Source organism: Papio anubis, chromosome 13, assembly GCF_008728515.1.
Source record: "Papio anubis isolate 15944 chromosome 13, Panubis1.0, whole genome shotgun sequence".
NCBI lineage: Eukaryota > Metazoa > Chordata > Mammalia > Primates > Cercopithecidae > Papio > Papio anubis.
In genome coordinates, this window is record NC_044988.1 from 20,093,236 (window position 1) to 20,106,633 (window position 13,398).

The 13,398-nt window shown below is 33.2% G+C and overlaps 1 protein-coding gene across 9 annotated transcripts in view; it reads right to left on the minus strand.

Annotated features, from left to right (window-relative positions):
• The window catches only part of VPS13A (vacuolar protein sorting 13 homolog A), a 256,982-nt gene that overhangs the window by 78,758 nt on the left and 164,826 nt on the right, over positions 1–13,398 (minus strand). For all 9 annotated transcript variants that reach the window (XR_001895953.3, XR_004177826.1, XM_017949941.3 and 6 more), the window contains exons 46-50: positions 10,477–10,580; positions 5,369–5,651; positions 2,998–3,393; positions 2,629–2,733; positions 2,357–2,503 (exon numbers count right to left, since the gene is read on the minus strand). Coding sequence is in view for 7 of the 9 variants with exons in the window: in XM_017949941.3 (XP_017805430.2) it covers positions 2,357–2,503; positions 2,629–2,733; positions 2,998–3,393; positions 5,369–5,651; positions 10,477–10,580 (1,035 nt within the window). In the remaining 2 variants the exon portion in view is untranslated. The remainder of the gene's footprint in view (positions 1–2,356; positions 2,504–2,628; positions 2,734–2,997; positions 3,394–5,368; positions 5,652–10,476; positions 10,581–13,398) is intronic.

Here is a 13,398-nt window from a genome sequence, read left to right on the forward strand (position 1 = left end):
GTCCAATGCCATTCCAGAATAGGTGGTAACTGTGCTTTCTCTGATTTGGCCTCCTGCTTACACAGGTTGAGTATCCCCTGTTTGAGATGCTTGGTACCTGAAGTGTTTCAGATTCTGGACTTCTTTTGGATTTTGGAATATTTGCATATATATAATGAGATATCTTGGGGATGGTACCTAAGTCTAAACATAAAATTCATTTATGTTTCACATTCACCTTATACACATAGCCCAAAAGTAATTTTATACTATATTTAAATAATTTTGTGCATGAAACAAAGTTTGTACATATTGTACCATCAGAAAGAGAATGTGTCACTATCTTAATCACCCATGGTGACAATCTATGGCTGTGTGGCATCACCATCATTCCTGACTCTCAATTTGTGTTACCAATAAACAATCATTTTCTTACACTTACTCACACATAAGTACCTAACAGTTAAAAAAAAATGACAGTTAAGAAAGTGAAAAAAATAAAGTGTCAGGTGTAGAATTTTTCACTTGTGGCATCATGTTGGCACTTGAAAAGTTCTGGATTTTGGAATATTTTGAACTTTGGAGCATTTTTGATTTCATATTTTCAGATTAAGGATGCTCAATCTTTACTATCACAGTAAGTGATTAAAGGTTTGACTGTTACTTTCATTGTGGCTTGTCTTAATCAGCTACTCCAACACCTGGCAGCTCAGCTCTCTCCTCCTCAGCTGAGCTCTTGACAATTGCTAACTTTCTCATTTCCTCGAAGTCATTGTTCAAATGTGACTCCAATGAGTCCCATCCTAACCACCTTACATAAAATTAGAGACCACCCCTGGCTCTCGAACTCTTAATATCCCTTATCCTACATAAGACTTTCCCACATTAGACTTGTCACTTTGAAACATACTATATACTAATTGATTATGGTATTATTAATGTTTCCCCTTACACCCACTGAAATGTAAACTACATAAAGATGGGAACTTGTGCCTTTAAATAGTATATTGCAAGTCACATAAAAATAAACAATATTTGTTGAAAGAATGAATAGACTTGAAAAAAGGTGAAATTTCTGGGAATAAGAACTATAATTATTCAAATACTCAGCTGAAGACTTACATAGTAGTTCAGACACAGCAAAAGTAAAAAAAATTGAAAGATGTATATGTAGAACTTACCCAGAATGAAGCAAAGAGAGTTGGAAAATATAAAAGAGCTATTAAGAGACATGGAGGATAGAGTATGAAAGTCCAACATGTCTGATTTAAAGGCTTAGATGGAAAAAATGGAAGAACGGAGGAGAGGCAATATTTAAAGAGACAGTAGTAGCAAATTTTACAGAAAGCATGAAATACTTTAATCCACAGATCTAGGAGTAAAGCACCTCAAGCAGGGTAAATACAAGGAAACCACATATAGACATATAGCAGCGTGACCGCAGAACATCAAAGACAAAGAGAAGAAAGACTGTGAAGGCAGCCAGAGAGATCGATCTATCTATCTATCTATCTATCTATCTATCTATCTATCTATCTATCTATCTATCTATTTTCTCCTCTTCTCTTCTTCTCTCTCTCTTTCTTGCAATTGCAAGATTTAATAGAATGAAAACAGAGCTCCCAAAAAATGGGAGGGGACCCAAAGGGGGTTGCCATTGCCCCATGGAACGCCTGGGTTTACATCCTGATCACTGTCCCTCTCGCTGTGCTCCAGCCAGAGAGATTTTTCTAGAGACACTGATGGTATTTACCTTCAAAACCAGCCCTAAAGGAAATGCTAAAGCATATACTTCAAGAATAATCCCAAAAAGGATGATTTTATATGCAAAAAGGAATAATGAATAGAAACAGCAACACTTCTCTAATCCTAACTTTTAGAATAAAAGTTCTTCAAAAATAAAATATTCCATCAACCTGTCAGTCATTCAGAAAACTCTTATCCAAAGGTATAATGATGGCACAGAATCAACATTTCTTCTAAGTTACTACTCTCCTCAAGTAACTAGAGAAGAGTCTGGCTTAACCTACTCTCTGAAGGCATTCCTAATAGCTTCCTAGAGAGAATAAATAATTTCCGTCTCTTTGATGCATTTATACCTTATCTAGTCTTTGGCTGCTGTATTTAACCAAAGTGGTTGGTAATTGTTAAACGTCTACCTCCCTTAACAAGCTGGGCATTCCTAGTTATCTAATTATTAAAAATTGAACCTTGCCATCTATCTAGAGCCGGGTACAAATATTCAATGAAGACTTATGAAACTAAAACAACATTGGAGTAACAGGAGAGTTAAAACATTACATGGTGACTTTAGGTATCTAACATTAAGGAGAAAATAGAATCCAAAGAGGTATATTTCTGAAATTCATCTACCCACCTGCTCCAAATCAAGAGAGAGCCATTTATCAGTTCCTTCTTCAGCCACTGATATACGGTATTTGCTTTTGTTTTTAATCATATAAAAAGGGGTAAATGTCACAATTCTAGTAATGTTAAAACTGCTCAGGTCTATAGTGACACCAACCTAAGAAAAATAAAATTAACAGCTCAAAAACTGTTATGTATCATAACATCCTTATAAAATTTAATTAAGTAGTTAATAAAACAGTTAAAATAAACAGTTTCTTGATAAGCACAGAATGAACTCACTTGATAGTCCATTTTCAGGCCTTTACATTTAACAGCTCCATGACTACCAACAGTATCAATTGAAAACTGATCGGACAATTCACTATCAGTTACCATAAGTTGAACCTAGGAAAAAATATTTCAAATACATCACAATTTAGGTACCCTTAAAAATTCCTGCTTAAACTGATAAAAATTAGTTTTTAGCATAAACAAAATATTACATTGTTAATGCACTAAACCTTTATAATATTAAATTCCAATCTTTTTGGCCTCAAATATTTAACAAGTTATTTCTATCCAAGTTTCATAATATTTATTCCTCATATTTAAAACTAAAAATCGACAAACAGATAAAGACAAGGGAAAAACAGAATAAACAATGCATACCTTATTGTTATTAAAAAAGTGATTTGGCTGAAAAGAAAAGAGAACTGGCTTTTTATAATTAGGTGGATGCTTTCGATGAATTCCGTCTGCTTTGTACTGTAACATGCGACCAGTTTTGTTGACCATCCAATAAGGACTATGAAATGCCACAACTGTCTGACCAGTATTATAAGTCATATGGACAGCAATATCTAAATCAGTCTTTTCCATTTCTGTAATACAGGTAAAATTGACAAAACTAATGTCTTGCTGATTAGGCTTTATGTGATATTCACTTTTCCAATCGTGATTGAGATAGTCAAGTAATTTTAAACGTAGCCTGGCTTTATCCAAGTGTACAGTACAAATCTGGGCTGAATGTCCTTCACTTAGAGTAAAAACTGAATTTTCAATTCCCTGTAATAAAAAAAAAAAAAAATTTAAATGTTGCAGAATAATATGCCTCAAAATTCTATTTATTTATTCCAAATGCTGCACAAAATGCTTCTGAAGCACCTATCAGAACAAGTCAGAAGACTTACATTCAAGTTCTAACTTTGTCAACTGTGTAAATCTCTACACAGGATTTAATCTGAGATTTGAGCTACTGTATTTGTAAAATGTTCTAAATGACTTACTTTAAAGGACAAACTGTGAAGATTAGATTAAATAACATAATGGGAAACTCCCCTGGAAATTATAAACATAAAACACTACAATTGGTAAAACAACAACAAAAAGACAATCTTAACCACTAGTGATTTTTGTTTCGAAAACAACAAAACAATGTAAAATGTGGGCAAAAACTGATGGGAATCCAAAATAAGCAATCCCTACTACCTCCACAATCCCTCATCATCCATTTCCAATCACTGTTTATATTATTACATCATATGTATCTCTCCAAGCTGCTCATTTCCCTCGACCCACCCTTCTATTATCTCAGTTCATGTCACTATATGACCTCTCAGTTTAAGAGTCTCCTAACCGCTCTTGTCCCCTCTAGTCCCTTCCCCATACCATGGCTCAATTGTCTTTCTAAAGACTGATCATATCCTTTGGAAACTGCCAGACAGAATGTGATCACTAAAAGCATCCAATTAAAAGTTCTATGAGAATAGAAACATAACTTGACAGTACATCTGAATATCTCACCAGTTTTTCCAGCATCTCTATCTTGTTCTCTTCCTATTATTATAATATATGAATCTCTTCATCTCATGATTTTAAATTAATTAAAGCAAAAGTTAAGGAGTTCTTGATTTTTTACAAGTTAAATAATATTCCACAAAATAACAATGGTGGTGGTAGTGCTAGAGTGATAAATAAATGGCAACCCTTGTCTATCAGGCACTGTACCAAATCTTTTACATATGCAATCTAATTTGATTTCCCCCATGTCTTAACCAAGCAAATTTTATTATTCTCATTTTATAGACTACAACAAAAGATTTACAAAAGCAATAAAGTCCACTCAAGAACATACAGCTAGCAAGTGACAGAGCTAGGATGCAATTTCAAATCTGACAGCAAAGTACAAATTCTTAACCATTATGATAATTTGTTACTCAATATGGAAATACACATTTAAAACCATAAATATGTTAACTTTTTCCTCCAAAAGAGACATGTATCAGAAAAGTGTAAACTGCTGGGTGTACTGGCTCGCGCCTGTAATTCCAGCACTTTGGGAGGCCAAAGCGGGAGGATCACTTGAGCCCAAGAGCTCAAGACAAGCCACAGTGAGTCCCTGTCCCTACAAAATTAAAAATTAAAAAAAGTTATCCAGGCATGGCATGCATCTGTAGTCCCAGCTACTCGGGGGGCTGAGGAGGAAGGATCACGTGAGCCTAGAAGTTTGAGGCTACAGTGAGCTATGCACTCCAGTCTGAGCAACAGAGAGAAACCTGTTTTTTTAAAAAGCAAACAAATGGTAATTCTAAAGGTAAAATAAACCTATAATAGATGACAATGAAGAACTACTTTCTTCCATTTGATAAGCCTCGCAAATGAAATATTCACATAAAATCTTAAGATGTACGGATTCCTATGTTATAACAACAGGAAGAAACCACACCATCTGTTAAAACAAAGAGTATGTAAGAAAAAAAGCAACTTTACCAAGTATATAATCTTTTAAGAAAATCAGCGCTAAAAGAATACAATATAATGTAGCAGGCTTTTTTTGTCACTGAAGTCTAGTTCTTAAATGTTATTTCAATAATAATTCTCATACTTGTTGCAAAAGAGTATCTGCATTACCTATTCTTTACTAGTATTCTAGTATTCTAATTTTTATTAGATCTTTAAAATAGTTTTTATTGTTCTTAATCTTAAAAAACTGAAACTACAAAATCAAAAACAGGAAAGCACTAAAACAATTTGCCGATACCTCTATATAATAAGCAATTTTGTAAGGAAGAAGATTTCGGAGCAGGATAGGTGGCCACAAATGCATTACGTATGGTAAATCCCAACCATCTTCTGAATACACTGATAGAGACGTTAAATTATCTTTTTCTGGAACAATATTAATGAGAAATGATTTCTTGGAAGGGTTTTGAGATCTACATTTCTTCTTTAGAAGAGCACCATCATTTTTCACAATCTCTTCAAAGTCAATTCCTTCACACATTTGATAGTCCTCATCTTCTGGCTTCAGAAAAAGGAATGATCTGCATGAGATTAAATGATACAGTTCAAAATGCTTTAAAGGAAAACATATTAAAGTATATAATTACAGCTTTAGAATAACAAACTTACCTCCTTTCACAATATTGTAATAAATTTTTATATTTTCATATACCTTTTAGATATAAGTAAGATAGATAAATAGATATCACCTTAACTTTCTGGAAGCTCATCAAGTTTTTTGACTTTTAAGAGGAGAGTATTTTTCTTACAAACTTACTATCTTAAAAGTACACTTATAAGATGAATGGTTTCATATAAAAATACATAAATCGTATCAGTTATATATGCAAAGCAAACCACATAGAATCATCTGTGACTTGTACATATAACTGCAAGAATCTGGCTTTTCTGGATATGTGGGCCTAAAAGGAAATAAATGCCATGACTGAATTCATAAACTAAAAAAATTACTATTGAAAAAATAATCACAAGCTTTCCAACATTAATCAAATGAAAGTTTTCAATCGATATTTAACTTTATTAAAATGTGGGCCATAGATGCAGAAGAGTGTTTTTCTTTTTTGTTTTTGTTTTTTTTTACAGCAGTATGATATTGTACTTTATTTTTTTTTTCCTGCTTTAGCATTTTTTTTTTTTTTAATTACACTTTAGGTTCTGGGATACATGTGCAGAACGTGCAGGTTTGTTACAGAGGCATACACATGCCACAGTGGTTTGCTGCACCCATCAACTGATCATCTACATTAAGTATTTCTCCTAATGCTCTCCCTCCCCTTGCTCCCCAACTCCCAACAGGCCCCAGTGAGTGATGCTCTCCTCCCTGTGTCCATGAGTTCTCATTGTTCAACTCCCACTTATGATTGAGGACATGCGGTGTTTGGTTTTTTTGTTCCTGTGTTAGTTTGCTGAGAATGATGGTTTCCAGCTTCACTCATGCCCCTGCAAAGGACATGAACTCACTCTATTTTATGGCTGCATAGTATTTCATGCTGTATACGTGCCACACTTTCTTTATCCAGTCTATCATTGATGGGCCTTTGGGTTGGTTCCAAGTCTTTGCTACTGGGAACAGTACTGCAATAAACATATATGTATATCTGTCTTTATAGTAGAATGATTTATTGTAGTTCTTTGGTATATAGCCAGTAATGGGATTGCTGGGTCAAATGGTATTTCTGGTTCTAGATCCTTGAGGAATCACCACACCGTCTTCCATAATGGTTGAACTAATTTATACTCCCACCAACAGTGTAAAAGCATTCCTATTTCTCCACATCCTCTTCAGCATCTGTTGTGTCCTGACTTTTTAAAGATTACCATTCTAATTGGAATGAGATGGTATCTCATTGTTGTTTTGATTTGCATTTCTCTAATCACCAGTAATGATGAGCTTTTTTTCACACGTTTCTTGGCCGCATAAATGTCTTCTTCTGAGAAGCGTCTGTTCATATCCTTCACCCACTTTTTGATGGGGTTGTTTTTTTCTTATAAATTTTTTTCAGTTCTTTGTAGATTCTGGATATTAGTCCTTTGTCAGATGGACAGACTGCAAAAATTTCCTCCCTTTCTGTAGGTTGCCCGTTCACTCTGATGGTAGTTTCTTTTGCTGAGCAGAAGCTCTTTAGTTTAATTAGATCCCGTTTGTCAATTTTGGCTTTTGTTGTCATTGCAGAAGAGTGGTTTAAGAAAATGATGACAAAATTATTGGTTGTCACATAGTTAATCTTTATATTTGAATATTACATTGTTTACATTTCAGCAATATTTTATACTTAATAATTTTTGAACTGACACTGTAGCCAAGAATAAACATTTCAGAAATATTTTTATGTTTGTAAAAATTATTAGCTATAATTATGACACTGTCCTTTATAGATGAACAACAGTCAACACTATCTCCAACCCTGATTATTTTCCTAAGTTCTACTCCTAAAATGTTAAATATCTATGATGTATTTCTGTAATAATTTCTGATGGCACCTTAAATTTGCTAGACTGAACACTGAACCACTCTACCCACTTTTCTGCATGTCCTTTTTCAGTGACTTCCAGCTACTGGCACCCTGGACTTTGACACAATATTAGACTTCCTTCTTCCCTGACTGAAGTATATAAATTATTTGTCAAAAGAGTTAACAGATATAGCCTATTCTACTTCTACTTCCTTCTATAATTTTCATTCTATTTTCCACTCTTACTCCTAACACTTAAAGGTAAAACCTTATTTTTTTTCCAAATTAAACTAATGGTAATACACTTACCCAGTTTATCAAAACATTTATTGGACCTATTATGTACCAACAAGGCAATATTGAAAACAAACAAATGAGTAAGATCATAATCAGGTGGGAAATGTAATGTTAAAAGATAACTACTGCATTGTGATAGGTACCAAAACACATGTATAGAGTAGACTGAGGGCAGAGTGGTTGGCTCTTTCCAGACAGACTGCAAGGTGTTTGCAGAAGTGACAATTTTCCCAAAAAGGGTGTTCTGAAGAGAAGATCTGAGTAAGAGAAATATAAAAGGTCAAAGGAAAGTTCAAGGAATGAAGGAAGAAAACAGGAAAGAAAGATAATCAATGACAGGAGGTTTTAAATGAGAAGATAGAGTGAATGGTCTTGAAACAGAACATCAAATGATCTGAGACAAGAAGAAAAAAACAGATCAAACTAATAGACGGAGATAAAATTTATAAAAATGGAGCAAGAAAATGAGAGAGCAACCACCTAACTGTGAACTTAAATTATCTTTCAAATTTTATCTTCCAACATGTACTCTACATTCCAATGAATTCCCAACTATTCCTTATAACACTATGCTTTCATGCTTCCTTCTCTTTGTTCATGTACACCTTCCTCTTAGCCTTTTCCATCTAATCTCCATATTACTATATTACATGTTACTGTACTTCATGTATCTTGCCCAGGAGTCAGTCATTAATCCCTTTTATGTTTTCCATAGTTTTTGGCAACTGTAACACTTTCTATAACTCTCCAAAACCCACTGTTTCCTACTTCATACATTTATGTAATATATCCATCTTTTGATGGCAAAAGTCACATGCAATTCTTCTTGGTATTAAGTGTCTCATCCACAGAAAACCTTGATAAATATTTGTTAAATTAATAAAAGAATCAGTATATTTAAATTCTGTTTAAATATTTTAATAAAATATAAATTGTTTTCCTATATTTATCTGCATCTATACTTATCTGTAACATTAATCTAAGAATAGAAACAGAATAGAGAAAGATAACTGTTTGTTAAGACCTCACATCTTAAATATACGTGCACCTACACTGAAGTACTAGATTAAAAGAATACCTAGATCGTGAGTTTGAGACCAGCCTGACCAAAATGGAGAAATCCCGTCTCTGCTAAAAATACAAAATTAGCTGCGCATGGTGGTGCATGCCTGTAATCCCAGCTACTTAGGAGGCTGAGGCAGGAGAATCACTTGAATCTGGGAGCTGAGATCCCACCATTGCACTCCAGCCTGGGCAACAAGAGCGAAACTCTATCTCAAAAAAAAAAAAAAAAAAAAAAGCCCAATGAAAAATCCAAGCTGGTTAGTCACTAATAGTTCTAGTTAAGATGAAGTACTTAATCAGTAACAATTCTCATTAAGATGAATTAATCACTACTAATTCTCATTAAGATAGATTAACTATCATGTAACAAATTAACATTCAGCCTTGGAAAAAAGTATAAAGGTACTGTTTCCTCTACTACGGAGAGAGACACAAAATATATACCAGAAATGTATTAAAAAGTAGAGTATCATTAACTTTTATTATCCAAGAAGAAAATGAAAGTTCTTCACAGAAATTTTTAAATATATCTTACATGCCATATTTAATCTAGTCTTGTAACCCACCCCAAATCATCTCTAGAGCAAGATCAGATATTGTAAATGACTATTTTGTTGTTCTCTCAACAATACAATTCTTTCCCTCAGCAAGTCTGAACTAAGCAATAAAACACTCATTAGATTTAGCAAGTCGATCTATGTGAAAATACGTGCCTAAAACTGCTAGACCGTCTTCAGAGCATTGAGGATCCCATTCTGAACTTCTGGACAAGGGAACAGGTAAGCACTGTTTGCAGTTCTGCCTCTATCCTTCTGTAGCATTGAGGTAAGTATCTATTTCTAGTGTGTATTCTAAAATGGTATTTAAACAAACTACAATGCTTAATTCTGAGGAAAGTTTTATTCTCCAATAGGGTTAAATTTCCATATAAGAGATTATTTTCAATTCCAGATTACACATCTTGACTAATATTTACTTGTTATGATATAAATCTATAAGACTAGCTCATATTTTGTTATAATTTTAATATTTTCTTAAAACATATCTTGTATCAAATTTAATTACTTTAAAAATTTAAAATTAATGTAGTATATACTTCTATTTACAACTCCATCCCTGAACAATGAACAAATATGAAAAGGATAAAATATTCTGTTTACTAAAAGAATGTCAAAAAAATTGTATTATAAAACCTCTGAGAAGTAAAATTTACTTCATAATAGTATAAATTCAGAAACCATCAGGCATCATCTATTAGACATTTTAAAAACTCTTAATCATATGACTATGCTTATGATGCTTATATTGCAACAAAAATATATTTAAGAGAAAAGTATATATAATGTGCTTGCTATAAGTTATTACAATAAATTAAATAATACTTCTCTTTTAAGATCTAAGTGCACAGAAACCTACATGAGTTAGATGAGTTATTAGCAGGATGGATTTGATCAAAGTTATCCATGTGAAATCAGAAACTAAAAAGTCTACAAGAGATCTCAGAGTAAATAAAATGATAAAGAAAAAATACCGGTAAGATCCTAATGGTATGTTGAATTCATTTTCAGGTGAGGCAGTTCCCAATAAGGTATCCCCTTCGTAAACAGACAGTGGGACTGAAAAATGATTTCTTATCTGGGAAAGAAAAACAAATAATATTTAGTATCATTAATCTAAGAATCTACAGATGTGTAAAAAAAAAAGTCCATGTAAATATCTTAACAAAGGAACTATCAGGCAATATTCATCTTGCTTATGTAAATTAGAAAAGAAACAAACATATTATTTATCCTAAAATATACAAGAAAAATTTCTACAGTTTTATATAAAAGGAATCTCAAAAACAGACTTTAAGCATCCTACAGGGGAATAAGATAATATCTCCTTCACTTTAGGATACAGACTAATTTGTTTAGAGATATGTTTTTGTTTAGACAAAAATAGTAGAAAAAAATTCATAGAAAAAAATCAAAATTTTAAATATTTGTATGGTAAAAGTGACAATCTACAGGCTGGCAAATATCTGTAATATACTTGACAAAGGGTTTATAACCACTACATACTCAAAAATCCTAAAAATCATTAAGAAAGTTGCAATCAAGAGGAAAACAGGAACAGAATGTAAACAGGTGATTCACAGAATGGAAAAACTGACCAATAAAGAGGAAAAGATACTTGACATTACTAGTAATCAAGAAAATACAAATTACATTCATAGAATATCTTTTAATACCAACAAACTGCAAAAATATCAGAAGTATGGTAATATCAACAGTTGAAAATGATGTGAACAGGAACTCATATACACTAGTGGTAGAATGTAAACTGATAACATAACTCTGAAGAATAATTTGACAAAAACTTAGTAAAAATGAAAATGTACTTTCTTCTTAGCAATTCTGCTCCTAGTGCCATACCTAGAGAAATGTTCACACATGTGTATTCATTTATTGTTTACTACACTCACTCAAGACACCGATGTTCACTACACCACTGATTATAAAAAAATGAAAATGAAAACAATCTCAACAATGGAAAAATAAGAAAATTTTCTTCAAATTGATATAATCATGTAACATCATTAAAATAATGACCTATGTATCAGTATATGGTTACACTTCATATATTTGAATGAAAACAGAACATAGCATAACAAGGTGAACAGTGTAACATTTCTGTAAGACACTAAAAACACAAGTATGTACTTTCTGGACAGGAAGTAGTTTTTAAAATATAGTACTAGAAATATACACAACATATCACCAAATTGATATTGCCTCAAGGAAGAAGGAAGGAGGGAATGTGGACTAAGGAGGGAAACCAAACAGTTGGCTTCAACTTCATGCATTTTTTTTTAAATTTAAGGGAACCATTTTTAAACTTCAATATTTTTAAAACTCCATGGTGTGGATGGAGACATCTGTATTATAATAAACTTCAAAGTCCACTATCAAACCAATAATCAACATCCAGAGCATTCCACAACAGACATTAACTGTAAGTTTTCCAACATATTTTCTGATTATAAATATAATTCCAAATAAATTTCACATTCAACTTATCACTGATGTAAATGGAGCCTATTAAGAAACACATGCTTCTAAATGGTGCCTGTTTGGAATGTGAAGTTACTTACCAAAGTCTGATATTGCTTCCTTTGTTTTCCCTTTCAGATTTAGTGTGGAAAAAGTTGGTTGGAAGCTGAGAATAAACTAGCAGTTGAAATTTCAAGGAAAGATCAAAGGTCTGGAAAACGGAATGAGCATAAGCTTGAAAAGTCTAAGGGAGCAGAGGAAAAGGGAACATCCGTCTGTATAAAAGTGGGTGGGCACAGTGGCTCACACCTATTATAATTCCAGCATTTTGGGTGGCTGAGGCAGGAGGATCACTTGACCTCAGGAGTTCGAGACCAGTCTGGGCAATATGGTGAGACCCTGTCTCTACAAAATATTGAAAAATTAGCCAGGTATGGTGGTATACACATGTAGTCCGAGCTACTGGAGAGGCTGAGGTGAGAGGATTATTGAGCCTGGGAAGTCAAGGTTGCAGTGAGCATTGATCATGCCACTGCACTCCTGGGCGATTAAGACCCTGTCTCTCAAAAATTACAAAGATAAGAAAGAAACAGAAGCATGTTGCAGGTAAGCTATCTTGCTGGAACGATTCCTCAAGTTTATGATTATGCAACAGCAATATGATAGCAGAATGAACATAGATGTTAAAGTGAAACAAACCTGAGATAAATACTGGCAGTGCTAATTACTAGCTGTGTAACTGTGGGCAAATTTTATTTTGAATAATACCATTTCTCCTGACTATCAAAAGTAGTAAATTCATATATACGCATACCTTGTTTTATATGTTTTGCTTTATTGTGCATTGCAGATATTTCATTTTTTACAAATTAAAGGTTTATGGCAATCCTGTATCAAGCAAGTCTATTGGTGCCATTTTTCTAACACCATGTGCTCACGTAGTGCCTCGGTGTCATATTCTGGTAACTCTCACAATATTTCAATCTTTTCGTTATAATTATATGTGCTATAATTAATAAATGTGTGTGTTCTGACTGCTCCACAAATTGGACATTTTCCCCACTTTCTCCCTCTTCTTCAGACTTCTCTATTCTCTGAGACACAATACTATTGAAAATAGGACAATTAATAACCCTCCAATGACCTCTTTCAAATGAAAAGAAGAGGCACATGTCTCTCACTTTTAAATCAAAAGCAAAAGCTAGAAATGATTAATGTTAAAGAGAAGTGCATGTCAAAACCAGAGATGGGCTAAAAGGTAAGCCTCTTGCATCAAACAGCCAAGTTGTGAATGCAAAGGAAAAGTTTTTGAAGAAAATTAAAAGTCCTAACCCAGTGAACATGCAAATGACAAGAAAGTGAAACAGCCTTATTGCTAACAGGAAGAATATTCTAGTGGTCTGAATATGACATGATTT